This window comes from Camelus ferus, chromosome 8, assembly GCF_009834535.1.
Source record: "Camelus ferus isolate YT-003-E chromosome 8, BCGSAC_Cfer_1.0, whole genome shotgun sequence".
NCBI lineage: Eukaryota > Metazoa > Chordata > Mammalia > Artiodactyla > Camelidae > Camelus > Camelus ferus.
Genome location: NC_045703.1, coordinates 73,396,633 through 73,412,201, shown reverse-complemented (window position 1 = coordinate 73,412,201; position 15,569 = coordinate 73,396,633). Strand labels below are relative to the sequence as shown.

At 54.4% G+C, this 15,569-nt stretch overlaps 1 protein-coding gene across 2 annotated transcripts in view; it reads right to left on the bottom strand.

Annotated features, from left to right (window-relative positions):
- Positions 1 to 2,696: 2,696 nt before the first annotated feature.
- SMOC2 (SPARC related modular calcium binding 2) overlaps positions 2,697 to 15,569 on the bottom strand; it is a 142,832-nt gene continuing 129,959 nt past the window's right edge. For both annotated transcript variants that reach the window (XM_032485385.1, XM_032485386.1), the window contains exons 10-13: positions 14,174 to 14,273; positions 11,857 to 12,131; positions 6,322 to 6,359; positions 2,697 to 4,195 (exon numbers count right to left, since the gene is read on the bottom strand). In XM_032485385.1, the coding sequence (XP_032341276.1) occupies positions 4,178 to 4,195; positions 6,322 to 6,359; positions 11,857 to 12,131; positions 14,174 to 14,273 (431 nt within the window). In that variant the 3' untranslated portion in view covers positions 2,697 to 4,177. The remainder of the gene's footprint in view (positions 4,196 to 6,321; positions 6,360 to 11,856; positions 12,132 to 14,173; positions 14,274 to 15,569) is intronic.

Here is a 15,569-nt window from a genome sequence, read left to right as displayed (position 1 = left end):
CCGTGAAATGTGTCAGGTGGAGGAAACGCTGTGGTGTCGTTGGTGTGTCGTCACGTGTCAGAGGGCAGGTGTGGCAGCCGCTGTGGCCTCCCCAGGGCCGTTCTCTCCGGCCTCCCTGGCAGCCCTCCCGCCCTGGCTCACCCTGTACTGGGCCACAGGTGTCCAGTTAAAACTCTGAAGCTAGAGCCTCAGAGAGGAAGTGTCAGTGGCCAGTGAAATTCTGCAGCCGTCCACTCGAGGGGGCTCAGGGCAGCTATCACAGAAACGTGCCGGGCTCAGCCGGTCTTCGGTCTTGGCCCCCGGCCCTCTGTCATGTTTGCTCACTGGTGAAGATGCGGGAGCCTCCGGCCATGCCCTGGACGAGGCCTCACTCTAAGGACGGCAGGACAGGGCCCACGACCCCGGGAGGCTGGAGCCGGGGCTGCTGGACGCATCCACCCTGAGCGGTCTGATTCCTGTTCCACCTTCCAAGTGACAAAAAAGGTTCTTCTGCCACCGTGATGTGGCTTCCTAGTCTCCATCCCTCATGAGTGAAATCGGTCCCCAACAACGGGCGTGTCCGAATGAAGTCAACTCACTCCCATCTTTGAAGTGCTCCCTCCTTTAGGTGAAGCCCGGCAGCTTCCACGTACCAGACACGCAGCACTCGGGGTTTGGATTCGAGACTCCCCGTCCTCTGTGCTCTGAGGAGGAAGATGCAGACCCATGTGACAGAGCACCATCCCGACACACGTGGCGCCACAGCGCTGCCCGTGCAGCGCCTGCTTTGTGCCAGCGCTCCTGACGCGTGCTTTCCCCTCCTGGTCTCGCGGCTCAGAGAGGGAGGGGTGGAAGCCTCTTTCTGTGGCTGGGAGGCTGGAGTCAAGGGCACGCTGCTACTACAGGGAAGCCAGCTCCATTCCTCTTTCCCACGTGGCTCGTGCTTCCTTTACATCTGGCGCGGCAGGCAGACCCGCACCCCTTTCCTTCCTGCCCGGCTGCACCACCAAATGTGGGGCTCTGGCCACCCGGAGGCTCAGCATACACCTCGTGCTGGACTGCAGCTCGGTGGGATCTCCATCGCTCAGTAGCTTCCTTCATACCCCAGCTGCCATGGCCTCCTGCTGGGCAGCGTATGCTTCCCCACCCACGACTGCTCAGAGCCTGGGATGGTCACCAGATGTGAGCAGGCAGGTCACGAGCTGAGGCTTGAAGTGTGCTTGTGCAGCGGGACAGACCACCCTGTGCCTCAGTCACAGGCCTCAGACACACACCCCCACTGGCCTCCTCATCCTGGGCCAGGTGTGAGGCACAGAGGCTACTCCAGCCACACCCAGCCAACCCGGCCAACGCCAAAGGTGTGAGAAGAACAGACAAGGGCGGTTTTAGGCCACGGAGCTTTGCGGTGGCTTGTTCACAGATTTACAGTAATATGGCTGATACAGCTTTTTAGAATGAAGAAAGAGCAAAAAATGCCTAAATATCTAATTAGTCAAAAATGCCTTACAGGTTTACACCACCACCATCAGCAGCACCATCATCATCACCGCTGTCCTCATCATCACCACCATCATTACCATCATCACCAACATCACCACCATCACCATCATCACCACCACCACTATCATCACCACCACCATCATCCTCATCACCATCACCACTATCCTTATCATCTTCATTGTCTCCGCCATTTCCACTACTACCACCATCACCAGCATCACAAGCCCCCAAGCTCAGAACTGTCTGCATTCTGACTTTCTCTCTGGAGTAGCTCTGTTGTTTGCAAGATTCGGGGTCCACACGCAGTTTATGTCAGTCATCTCTGCACATTGATTACAAAAAAGTTGACACCTTTCATGTTGATAACTCAGAAAATTCTGGATGTGACATGCATGGGCATGATTTATGAGTTGGTCAGTGAACTTCTAAATAATCTCCAACTTGGAGACTTTTGGCAAGGATGCAAGAGAGCATTTTTAAGCATGAGAAGGAGGGCTGCAGGGGTAGGGGGGCTTGAAGACTGAGGCATCTATCACTAAAAACAGCTGCGCCAGGTACGTAAGGGAAACAATTTCTGCTTTAGATTTGAAATCTTAATACTCCGCAATCAGAACCATCTGCTCCAGCCCCAGTGCCTTGGCCCGCTGCCTCTGTGGCTCCACCTCTTCCCTTCTGTTTGTCGCCGTTACCCAGGCTCTCAGCCTTCTCGGACACCTCATCCTCCCCTACCTGCTCCAGAACTGTCCACCCTCCGCCCCCTCGAGGACTGTTTCCTCACTGCTTCCTCCTAACTCCGTTCCAGTATCCTCTCTACTGCAAAATCGAAATGCTAAGACTGGGGGTGGGACTCAGCAGTGGCACTCGCTTTGATCACAAGAAGCTCTTCTGTTTCTTCTGTGGTCCACGTGGGAAGACCCAGCCCACAGGAAGATGTGCAGGAGGTCCTCACGGCTCTCAGGACCCAGCGGGTGAACAGCTGCTTCACAGCAAAAGGAAAATCACTCACGCCCTTTCCATCCGTGAACACACGCAGCCTTCTCAGGGTGCGCGCCACGCTCAGCCCTGTTTGACAGAGCAGGGGACTGAAGGCCCCCAGGGTTCAGTAACCTGTCCAAAGCCCCACAGCCAGAGGGGCAGGGCCAGGGTCCAACTCCAGCCCAGGGCCCCCGCCTCACCTCCCGACACTAAACACCCTTAGAATGAAGCCAAAGGCAAAGGACGGTTCTGAAAGCGTACTTTATTTCCATCTAAGAAAAATGATTAAATTCAAAGTTCAGAATATAAAAGATTATCCCATAAACTTAGGATCGTAACTGCTCCTTAAACAAAGATGACACCCACTTGAGCTGGTCTTGTGGCTCCACAGTTTCCGTTTTCAGTTTCATGCAGTTTAAATAAGGAAGACACCTCGCAAAACGTCCTCATGCGGGTTCACAGAGCATTTTACAGGTCGGTGTTGGGGGATTCGGGGCCAGGGAGACTTTTGTTTTGCAACCCAAAGCTAGAGCTGAGACAGCATTGCAACTCGCCCCTCAGCTCTGGGGCCGTCGCCCCGATGCTCTGTGGAGCCGGTGGGTGCCTGCTCGCTCAGGGATGCCCAGGTCCAGCTCTGAGGGGGCGGTCGGCTCCCACGCAGGCCAGTTCTGGTGTTCACAGGTCCCCACCCGTCCCTCTCAAGCCCTACTCAGATGACTTCCAGGAGCACGAGGGGACGCAGGGGACCACGGGCACTTGTTCCTGGCGGCCAAGACCAACACCCAGCACAGCTTATCCTGGCTGTGCCTCCTCTGAGGAGGCTGCTCAGAGTTTGCTCAGGGCATAGTTTTACCTCCCAGCGGACCCCCGGGGACCACGGTAGGATGGGCAGGGGCCGGGCGTCCAAGTGAAAGCAGGCTGACAAGCGCGTTTAGCTGGCTTGGTCAGGTCATGATTAAATTTGCTTTTCTGAACGACAGGCCGCTTTATGCTGCCTCCGGATGCAGAATTAATTCTGGAGCATTTTACTGCATGAATAATCTGCGCCCAAGGCACAACTCAAACAGAAGCCTGAAATGGAAAAGCCAGCACCAACTCTTCCAAAAACAGTTTGAAAAATACTCTTCTCTACCAGGGAGCTCCCTGTAAAGACCGCGTAGTGGTTGGCCAGCTCACGGGGGGAGGGGGATCTTGGGAAGGCAGAACAAAACAAGTCAACATGGAACCCCAAGAAGCAGACAAACCCATGCACGTGTGAACTGCGTGATGAGAACGGCTGTAGATCCCAAACTCCTCCGGAATCAACGCTTCCAACACCCGTTCAGCAATGCTGTCGGGACAGTTGATTCCGAAGCAAACCTGGCGGGACCCCTAGTGGGAGGGGGGGCTCAGGGCTGGAGCCGGAGCCCCTGAGGCAAAGGTTTCTGCTACGTTAACATGTGTAGGATGAAGAAATTAAGCTTAAATCCATTTCAAATACATCTCCACCAACTACAGATTTTGAAGGTCAAAGGAGGACACATACATTGTATGTGATTAATTTTCTGAAGCCAGCCCTTCCGTTTTCACAGATGAAAGCAGTCTGTTTCAATATCTCATTTCTACAAAGTGAATTTACAGTTTACAAAGTGCAAATACTCTGTGTTTCGTTTTTGGTTTTTAATTGCTTTTTGGTGAGGGAGTCTCCCACGTGTCGAGGGACCGCCGTGGATGTTCCAGCCACTTATCCTTGCTTTCTTGGCTGAAAAAAAGACACAAAAGAGATTGGTTAAGATGTTTGCATCACTCACCTCTGAAGACCAAGGCTCGCCTTCTAGGAATGAGGTAAGCCTAACTAGTAACAGCGAGGGAAAAAGCAATATATTTAAAAAGATATGAAAAGAAAGAGCTTTATTTGGGGTGTAAGAATAAATTAAAACACCGGGGGGTAGGATGTAGCTCAGTGGTAGAGCACATGCTTAGCAAGCATGAGGCCCTGGGTTCAATCCCCAGTCCCTCCATTAAAATAAACAAACAAACAAACAATTAAACAAACCTAATTATCCCCCCAAATTAATTTTTAAAAATTAATAAAAAAGAATAAATTAAAAAAACACTCTAGATACTTCTTAATTTCTAACACTTTTCTTCCACTCAATGATCAGGAAAAAAATAGTTGAGAAAATTGGCATTTATTTCAAATATTGTTAAGTGGACTTAATATATTAAGCATCTGCAGAATCTCCAGTCACCACAGATTTATCCTACAAAAATCCTTTTAATAATCTAATTAATGCCTCACATTTGATAAAGGCGTTGTTGTTTTTTAATTATTTTTGTGTACAAATTTTGGGGTTCACTTTTCTGCACATACCCATTCCAACCAGTACGAACCAATCTATTTGAAATAATCACACGTTAACGCTTGGGAGGCTCCCTGAGGAGTTTATGACTAGGAGGGATGTAGAGAAAGTGTATGCGCAGCTGTAGGCGACAAGAAGTTCCGCTTTAATTAGCCGTGGGTACCGACAAGTCGTCGAGGCCGGTCAGAGCCGTGGGGAGAAGGTGGCACTGACAGGTCACCCGCGTCACCCCCGGCTCGACGGTCTGGTTCTCATCCCTTCTGAATCACAGCGGGGACTGGAGAAGAGGCGTGGAGGCTCACTTTCTGGTTAAATATCAACACCGTCCATCCCATCTGCGCCTCATTTAACGTGTCTTGCCTTTGGTCGACCACACGGGGAAGACCTGGGTGGCTGCTGCTCTGCTCTTCAAAGAAATCTTCATGGTCTTCGAGTCCGTAGCCGGTGCCAGCGCAGCGGGACGGACTCCCAGGGCCGCAGTCCGCGGTCCCTGCCGTCAGTTTGTCCGTTCCAACACCGTGAAGAGCTGCCTTTTCCACAGAAAAAAGCCGAAGAGTGAGGCTCGGGCAGAGGCAGCACACATGCGCCAGTCACGGGCTTCACCTTATGAAAACAACCGTTCGGGAGTCTCTGGAGCGCAGCCGGGGTAATTGCTTTCAGACCAGCCTTGTTCTAAAGTGCGAGTGATTTGCGGTAGGATTTAAAACGTTGAAACCATAAACACTCGTTAAACAAAGACGACGACCTGATCACACATCCTTCCTAACGAAACGGTGCTCAGTTCCATCCAAGGTGTGCACTGGAGGCCCCCACTTAACCCCACGGCAAGCTGCAGGGCCTGCCTCGGGAGGCGTCTACCGGACGTCAAGCAGGTGAAGACAAAATAAACAACAAACTGGCCAGCGGCTGGAGGGGGGCGCGGCCCTGGCTCCGAGGGAGGGAGGAATGGCCCCGCTCACGCTTGTCTTCTGGAAAATATTCTGGACCCTGGAGATGCTGAGGCACGGGGTGTGGGGAGAGAGACCACGAGATCTCCCCAAGCCTCGCAGGCAGAGCCGCGGATTCAGAGACACAGAAGCACACTGCCAGGCACGCACGGCGGGAACCCAACACCCCTTTGGCGCTGCCCCGGACTCGTCAGGATCGAGGTGAAGAGAATGCTCACCTCTCCCTGCAGTTCCCTCAACGAAACGTAAGACATAAGTCACACATCCAAACGCTGAAGACTTGGTTTTTTTAAAAAAATAATCCACGAAACAAGGAGACTCAGAAATTTTCCTAAAAATACTAAAAGAATTGAAATTTCAAGGAGTTAAAACAATTAGGGCAAAGTCTTTAAGGTGATGATCCAGCAAGTTGATGCTTCGGACAGAGCTTGCACGGCGGACATTTGGGCGTCACAGGCGAGCCCACGGCACGCTGCTTTCCGTGGACGGTGCTCACTGTCCAGATCTACAGAACCTCCATTTTTATCGCCCACAGTGAAACCAGCAGATTATTAAGGCTCAAGTGTGGACACACTCACCTGTCTATTAGAAGTGCTGTCAGCATTACCTCTAGGGGCTAGGAGGGGAAAAAAAAAAAGATGTTAAAAACCAAATATTCTTCATTTGATAAAAGGTTAACTATAACTTTTCAGGAAGGAATACATTTCACTTTAGGGAAATGTCATCAGCTGGCAAACTTATTTATGCAAGAAAATATGTGTATCTGCTGACACTGAGCATAGACTGTAGACGTCACGAGTAAACAGCTCCCAGCAACTCAAACACTCCAGCCCAACTTTAGAAGACTATTCCATTTTACCAGAAATTCCAAAGGCATGTCGTCTGTGGAGACCTCCTCCCCCGTGTTCCTCAAACCCTCCCAGAGAGAGAGGGTACAGGCAGCGGGGAGTCAGGGAACCAACACTGGCTCTTTGAAATCTTTTGGTTTTATATATAAATCGCAAGACTCATTTAACTTGTTTGGCTGAAGATAATTGTTCCCAAATCCAGGTTTGGTTCCGTCGGCACCTCCTTCAAGACTGGGACCTGGGACAACACTATGGAGACACCTTTCCTACCCCAAATTTCCACCGAAAATTCCAGCCCTCCCCGCGGCCTGCCCCTTCTGCCTCCTTGGCAGGCATCACCGTTGCCCACGGAGTTTTTCTTATTTATCTCGCTTCTTGCCTCCGCACTAAAACGTGACCTCTAGAAGGGCGTGGGTTTGGTCTGCTCTATTTCCTGTGGTTTTGCCATTGTTTAGAGCGGGGAGCACCTGATCAGTATCTTCGGAATGAATCAGGATGGAGGGCAGCCTTCCTCGTCCCCAGTGCCTTGGTTAACCATTGATGTCTATCCATTCGATTACAAAAGAGTGTAAAGCAAACTTACTCCATTTTCCAACCTGCTCTTCTCTTGCTATGCTGAAGCAAGCAGCAACAGCAGGGACACGACTGTGTTAACTAAATTGCAAAATATTAAATAAATGGTCGCTGAGTGGACTTTCTTTCAGCTGTAGGCTTGAATGGTCCAAGTACCCGGATAATTGCTGGTGTCATTCTTTACTCTGCCGGAAATGACTGCCTTACCGAGGAAGGAGGCTTTGGGGCCAGTGGTTCGAATTTAAAGAATATTAAGCTGATGCTTTGAATCTGTTCTAAACCAACTGGGTTGCCAACTAGTGCCCGATTTTTCTTGGTTTCTTTCGTGGTAAGTACCAGTCTACCAGTCACTGGAGGCGGCTGCAGATAAAAGCTAAGCTTCAGAAACATGAACAACTTTAAGCGTGTAGAAAAAAGGCCTTCGCTGTATAGGTGAAAAGGGTGTGCATTTCATCAAGGGCACTGAGGGGAATAGTCCACTCAAGACACAGAAGGGAGAAGCTCCACTTAAATTACATGAAGGGCAGAATAACAACCTGGTCACTAATCACGAGGACACAGACTGTCCATCGTCAAACTGAACATGAGGCCGCGTCACATCCACAGAAGCACTTCTGGGTGAGAAAGAGCGTGAGCGTCCCAGCTCCTGACAGAGTGCAGCACAGGCCGGGGACTGACGTCACCAGCACCAAGTGACAGCGGCTGCTTCCAGGTGACACTGCAAGTGGCCATTCGGCTGCAGGGCAGTGTGCCCAGGAGAGACGTGGCCAGAATGGCAATTTGGCTGGAAAGGATAATCTGGTCGAAAACGAGTGCTTCCTAACTGCTGAGTTTCTGTGTAATGGTCATTTTGGAGAATCACAAGGGCACGACGTAATCCTCTGCAAATTTTTTTCTGAATCTTTCAAACATGTTTTTCTAGGCTCTACTGTTTCTCAATAGCTTTCAGTTTTTTTTCATTCTTGCATTTTTTGGTAAGACTGAAAATTAGGATCAAGCTCCCAATAATAGGGCTTAGCTGCAAAACTTTAAATGCAAAAATCTTGTGTAATTGTTTAAAATAAGTGTGATTAATATACATATTAATATATATAGCATACATATCATGATGCCATTTTGTACTGAAAATCAGTGCACAGATATATGTATGTCTATATGCACAGAAATATATTTTGGAAAGCATAGATCTGGTCTGATATTGTCTCAAAATAAAAGGTCACATGTTATCTATGTTCTTTATCTAATTTCTAATATTTTTTAGAATAAAAATGTACTGTTAAATAGTGAGCAAAAGCAATGGAAACAAACCGAAAAAAAAAAAAAAACTGTAACAGCTTAGATACTCAGAATGTTCCAACTTATCCCCTCCTGCAACTTTAGGTTTTTTGGACTTTTCACTATTTCAAATCACATAAGGTAGGAAAAAAATAAATGATAATAATTAAAAAAAAACTTACAGAAATTCTGCAAGGAAAAGAAAGGGTTTCAGGATCAGCTAATTTTGGATCCAAATCCCCAGAGCTCTTCTTTGACCAAACTGCCACTTTAACCAAATTCAGCTTATTGGCGGGGGCGGGGGTCACATGCGGTCTTCTCGGTTACTGGTGAGACCTTCAAGCTCAGACACGTCGGTTTATTCAGAGGGACGCGAAGAAGGCCACGCGAGATTCTGCGGTAATTCAGACACCGCTGATGAACGGTGACACCCAGAAAGGGCTGTTCTCCGTGCCCACGCCCCTCCTCCGGGAGCAGTCCTGCCCACCCTCTCTGTGTCCCCCGCAGGGCAGGACAGACGCCCCGGACCCTCTCAGTGGGAGGACGCGGCCTGCAATCCCTCGGCCCCTCTGCTCCCGCCTCTCGTGGCCTGTCCGTCCTGGGTGACGAGGAGGTGTGGAGCCGCCCCGGGAGCGGAGGGCAGCAGCAGCGCCCCCCGCAGCCCCGGGTGGCCCAGCAGAGGCGGCGCCCCGTCCGCGGGCACGCGGCACGCGGCCGGCCCCGGGAGCCGGCGGGCTGACCTCTGCGCACGGAGGCGGCGGCAGCGGTGCGTCCACGCGGCCTCCTCCCGCCGCTGGTCAGGACCCACGGGGTCCTCCGGCGCCGGTCCCCGCCCCGTCTCGGCGAGTCCAGGCACCCGCTGCGCAGGACGGCCCTGCAGGCTCGCGACGAGACGCCCCCGGGGAGCTGGGGCTCAACCGGCCCAGGAAGGGGTCCAGTCGGCGGGCCGGTTCCGCTCCCGGCCCCTCCCTCGGCCTCCTGGCCGGCGGGCGCGGCTCGGCGTGGCCCTGCCCGGCGGCGCGTGAACAGCAAGCCGCCCTCTCCCGGCCCCGGCCCGGCCCCGGCCCCGGCCCCGGCCGGCCGGCCTGGCCTCGGCTCACGCGCGCGTCTGCTCTGTCGGCTAGGAGACGAGGAAGCCCGAGGTGCCGGAGGCCCGGGGACGCCCTGCGGCCCAGCGGTAGTGTTTACAGGGAGGGGCTCCGAGGTAATTCTGGCTACAGCCAAGGGTGGGTATCTGGGTACGTGACCCGGTGGTGCTGGCCGCGCTTCAGCTCCCGAGGCCTCGTGCGGAGGGGGACACGTGACATCTGCCGTGTGGTTCCCGCGGCAGAGCAAGGCCGCCAGCATTCCCAGGAAGACCAGCCTCTGTTGTTTCCTCTGTTGAGCCTGCACTTAACCTGCTCTTTAAAACCACAAAACTGGACTCTTTCAGAAACTTAGACTGGTTTCCATAATGGAAGAAGGGCCACTGTGGCCCCAGACAGTGCCAGGAGGTGCAGGGGGGGACATGGCACCAACTGGGCAACAGCAGAAACGAGTCACCGGTGGGTGTCAGCCCCCTCCCTGGAGAACCATCAGGCCCACGGGGCGGGGAGGCCACCATCGCCCCACCTCCAGCTCCCCGGCCACTGGCTCCCCTGGGCTCCCCGTGATCCCCTGTGCCTCTGAGACGCCTGACTGCAGGGGTTTCTGTCTAAAACTGCAATGGGTCACTTGTTTCCTGGGACTACACGGGGGCCCAAATTGAAGAAAAACACAGGACAAGTGAGGACGACTGTCCAGGCCCAGGAACCACAGGCAGTGTCAGATGGCGGCAGAAAGCCACCCTGAGCCCCCAGTAAGGGGATGCTGGGGGGAGGTGGGTGCCTGGCTGGGTGGTCAGGCTTCCACCCCAAGGACCACGGGGGGCTGCGGGGGCAGTCAGGGCCGGCGGAGGCGGCAGGGCAGACTGTGAGCCCAGCGGGCGCTGGCTTCTGTGGCCCGGCCCGTGTGCCTGGGCAACCGTCCAGGGCAGTCCTGTTCACGGCGGGGAGTGGCCAGAGGGCTTTGGACCCCCCACCATGCCCTTGGGTTCCCGCCTGCAAAGGAGAATGAGGATAACCTCACCCACCCCACCCCAAGCCTGGCTGGGAGAAAAGGGACCGTGGGACCGTGGGGCAGGACTGTTACAGGGAGGTGGGAGCCCGGTGCAGCTGGCTCGAGAGGCTAGCCCACAGCGAGGATGCGCTGGCCCGTCATCCCCTGACCCCTTGCTCCGGGGGAGGCCGCCCCTCCCTGCCCGCCACAGACACTCAGCGGCACGCCCTGCCACACACGCGTCCCCACGGTGAGGGGCTTCTGAGTCTGACCCTATCTGAGGGCAGCAAGGACCCGCGTGCGGAGCGAAGGCGGAGAACCGCTCCCCCGCTGGAAGCGTCCTCATCCTCTCCCCGGGTAAGCTGTGTGAGCACGCGGATTTCTGCCGTTGCCCCCAGTCCAGACACTTCCAGGGTAACAGGAAGGGCAGTTAGTCTCAGAGACCCTACATGGAGGTCTTCAAAAGAATACTCAGCCCCTCGAGGTTAAAGTCTCACAGAGAAATCACAGGCGTCCTTTCACAATCTCACAGACCCAGCCTGGAAGCCGATTCAGTGGTTATGTTGAGTTTTATGACACGTGCTGGGGGACACAAGCAAGTAAAAGACGTGGTGGCTGCCTTCAGGAGGCCCACGGTCTGGGTCAGCCGCCAGGGTGCCACGTCCCAGCCGAGCCGCAGACACAGGGAGGCGGGAGACCACCAGCTCCTGCTGCTCTAGCACCCACCTCCGGACTTGTTTTACCTCCAAAGGGGCGACGAGTTTGGTAACAGAATAATAGAGTCATGAACCAGAGTCGATGGCCGAGGCCTCCGCACACCCCGCCGGCACCGTGCGGCGGGAGCCAGGAGCGAGTCCGCACGCGTGCAGCCAGCAGGCAGGTGGCCGTGCACGTGGCCCTGAGCGCGCCGGCTCCCCGAGGTCGTGGGCCCCGCTGCGACACAGCCGACACTCGGCCCCACCCCCAGAATAACCGGCTGGCTTGGGTGCGGATTATCTAGCTGCTTGTGAACTGGGCTGAACGTTTGGTGGGGGTCCCCGCACGGGGTCCCCGGGTCACTCCCCCGGCTCCCAGGTTTCTACTGCGGCATGGGAAGGTGGACGCTTGGGAAGGGCGGCCACCCCGACGGAACAGTGAGGCTGGTCCCAGACATCACTCAGGTCCCGCCTTCCCGGCCCGGCGTCCTTCTGACCCTCACGGAAGGTCTGCGTGTTTCTACAGACAGGTGACCGCAGTTAAAAGACACCTCAGGCTGTAAGGACAACCCCGACACTTGAACGGCCGACAGACAGCAGCAGGGACAGACGCGAGAGAGAGCAAAGCTAGGAAGAGGAGCCTTACCGGGACGCCGCTTTGCGGGGGTCCTGCCTTCTTCCCTCGCCACGCCCAGGCAGCCCATCAGCTCCTGCAGGGAGATGGATCTGTCGTCGTTCACGTCACAGTACTCGACAAACTTCTTCACACATTTTTTGGGTTTGGATTTTTTCCGAAGGAACCTCTTGAAGGGCTTCATCTCCTTCTTGCCGATGTCCCCGCTGGCATTTTTATCAAGCAGTTTGAAGTACCAGTGGACCACTCTCTCCTCTAGTGTGTGGCTGGGGTCCGGTTCGGAGAGCCTGGAAGAGCACACAGGTCGTCAGGAGCCTGGCCCCACGGCCATCTCTCCCGGCCCTGGCCCTGGTCTGCGCAGCGAGGTCTCCCCGGGCTCCAACTTTCCCAAAGGATGACCCTCTTCTCGCCCTTTCAGTCCTGATGCCTAAGGCTGTGTGGATTTGCCATGAAATGATTTTTAAAAGTAGCTTAGAAAAAGAGATTTAGCAAAAAGGTTTCAAGTTGGTTTCAAAACTGCAGATGGCGCAGTGAACACGTGCACGTCCATGACGCGCTTGGCATTGGCAAGTCTTGAGGAAAAGCCCCGGGGAGGTGGACGGTCAGCTCATACACCCCACCTGCAAAGCTGGGACCCCGAGGTTTGCTCCTCTTTCCACTGTGACTCCTAGGCCACAGGTAAGCTGACCGGTGCACACCAGCATACACCAAAGTCGTAACCAGACGTCTTTCCTTGGATTAAAAAAAGAAAAGCTTGACACTTTGAGAGAGAAATAAAAGCTCTCCCAGAAGGCCTGGCTTTGAGGCAGGTCTTTGAAACTGTCCCCATCACCCCAATGTGCCTCCTCACTAAGAGGAAGACGTGGGCGGGGCTCCCACACCCGTTAGCCCTCCCTCCTCGGCTGGCCGTCGGTCTCTGTGTCCCCGTGAGGGCAGAGCGGCTTAGACACCGAAAGTCCACAGGCACCAGGGCTACTGGATGCTAAGGAATACTTTTCAGACGTTCAGAGGAGCTTCTCAAATAACAATTCATTTACTGCTTTCAATTGTGCTTTTACAGATGAGAGCCATCTTTCTAAGTGTTCAAGACATCAGCTTGACACTGGGGTGAAGCTGGCTTGTTTTCTGGCTTGTTTTGTTGTTTGACTTGCATCCTGATTCATCAGCACTGCCTTGTTTTTCTTCTCTTGTCTTAACTCTTAAGCAGACAGAGAGGACATTGAACTATGGAGACCAGAAGGCTTTAGACCCACTGGAACAGATGAGATGATGGAGGCCTGGGGTGGGAGGGGAGGAGGGCCGGTGCTCTGAGGAAGTAAAGACAGTCGGATTCTCCATCAGAAACTGTGCTCTAGGGGCGGGGAGCGTGTGCTTAGCATGTACGAGGTCCTGGTTCAGCTCCCAGAACTTCACTAAAAATAAATAAATATAATCCTTGCCCCCCCCCGCCAAAAAAAAGGAAAAGAAAAAAATTAATGCTGGAGGTGCATTTTTAGAAAAAGGAAGAAAATGTGCTTTAAAATAAAGAGATTAATATTGCTGCTAATGGACAGGGGAGAGCCAAAGCTGGAAACGCCACGTCTGTTAAACACTGGGGGCTTCCCGCTCAAGAAGGGCCCACAGAGATGGAAGAGCTTCGGGGGATTTACAGTCCGTCTGGGAGCCAAGCGCAGAGGCTTGGACCCAGAGCTGCAGAATGCCTGGCAGCATGCGGAGCAAGTGTCTAGAGTCAGAAGTGAGGTTTTGGGGTGGGAAGGGTATAGCTCGGTGGTAGAGCCTGTGTTTAGCATGCACGAGGTCCTGGGTTCAATCCCCAGCACCTCCATTAAGAAACAAATAAAAGATAAATAAACCTAACTACCTCGGCCCCCCCAAAAAGTTAGATTTTGAACTGTGTTAATGTAATGAATGCCACTGGACTGCAGATTTGAAAGTGGTTGAGATGGTACATTTTATATGTATTTTATCTAAAGGAATTGAATTTTGAGAATCTTAAACTGAACATTTTTATCACTGTATTTAAAATCCCATGCATAGCTCTAGAGTATGATTCCAAAGTGGGAAGCCCTCTGGACTGGGGCTCTTCCTTCCCGGTCTCCTCCCGCCCACCACCCCCGCCCCGCCTGAGGGAACTGGGGGAGATCCCAGGGCCGGGGCCCTGTCCCGTGGCGCTGAATCCTCCCTGGTCTGATCACCTCAGGAGAAAACCTGCTAAAGGAGTCTCCTCCGGACACAAGCAGTGGCCTCCCATGCGGGGAGGGGACTCCTCTTCCCCCAGGCCCGCAGGCGCCTTGAGGCCGAGCTCCCCGCCCTGGGGCTCGGCGCGCACCTGCTGGGGGAGGCGGGGTCGGAGACAGCGTGGACCATGTCCGTGGACAGCGCGTCCAGCACACTCGTCAGGAACTCATTCTTCTTGGCTCCGGGGCAGCCTGCAAAAAGCAAAGGGCGGATAGCTGTTCGCACTTCACAGAGCGCAGGGAGCGGCGGGCTCCCCGGGACCGGGAGGGAGGCTCCGCAGGGGCGGCCCCCCAGGCTCCCCGTGCGGCCCGACGCCGAGCCCACCCGGCTCCAGGCTGCGGGAGGACGCGGCGGCGGCCGGGCCGAAGGCTGCTCACAGCCCTGTGACCGTGCGACTGCGTCTGTGTGCGGAACACACCGTGGGAAGGAGGACACCGCACTCCCCCCTCTGAGCTCCCTGGACGCCCCGCCCCGCCGTCGCCCCTCAGGACGACACGGGGGAGGCAGGCAGCCGGGGGTCCCCCTGGACTCTGAGAGCAGGAGGAGCACCAGGCGTAGTCGGGCGGGTGCTGGGACGGCAGCCGGTCGGTCAGAGGCCGGCGTGTCTACGCAGTGACAGAGCCCTGGTTTTCATGCATTTCCTCCTGACACTGGAGTTTTCGTTTTCATCACTCACGCACACGATAGTTGCTTATAGCAGGAATCCACTAACTCCAGGTCCCACTTGGTTACACACACATGTGAGAAAGCAGCTGCGCGTCCCTGTGGGTGGGGGAACGCTGGAGGTGGAGAGTGAAACCAGAGCTGTGTACCCCCTCGCCCCTTTGAACAGAAATGGGAAAGCCGATTCTGATCTATAGAGAAACCCCCAGGATCACTGCGAGAATGCCGCTTTTCAAGTAAAAGGTAATTATCTCCTTAACTCTTCCCTTGGGAAGAAACAGAAGACTTGAGGCTGCAGGTGTGCCGGGGATGATCGGCAGGAGCCGGGGAACTTCCTGCAGCCCGCCCGCGGCAGCTCCAAGCAGGACCCCGCCCGGTCCCTGCGTTGCGACTGTCCGAGAGCGGCACTCTGACCACGAAGAGGAAAAGGAGCAGCGAGCAGGCCTGCGAGTGCCCCTGCTCCCGGCCCAGGAGGAGCACGGCGGCCGGGGCACTGTCCTCCAGCTGACTGCAGGAGAACGTCATAGCCCCTCAGCAGGGATGTCCCTGGGGGGTGCACAATCCACCCGTTCCTGTTACCCCAGGGCCTGCGAATTCCCACACCCCCTGGCATCCAGATGCCCAAGGAGGGACGTGGTGTAGATGCAGAAACACACAGGTGTCTGGGGAAGGACTGAGCTGATTAAGCACTGCTCAGGGCTGAACAGCTGAGTGTGACTTCAGCAGGGGTCTACCCAGGTTACGTTTTGCTGTTAATTTAATCATATCCCCCAAAAGAGGTAAAATAACACAAGATTTTTAATTAGAAAAGGATACATACTCAT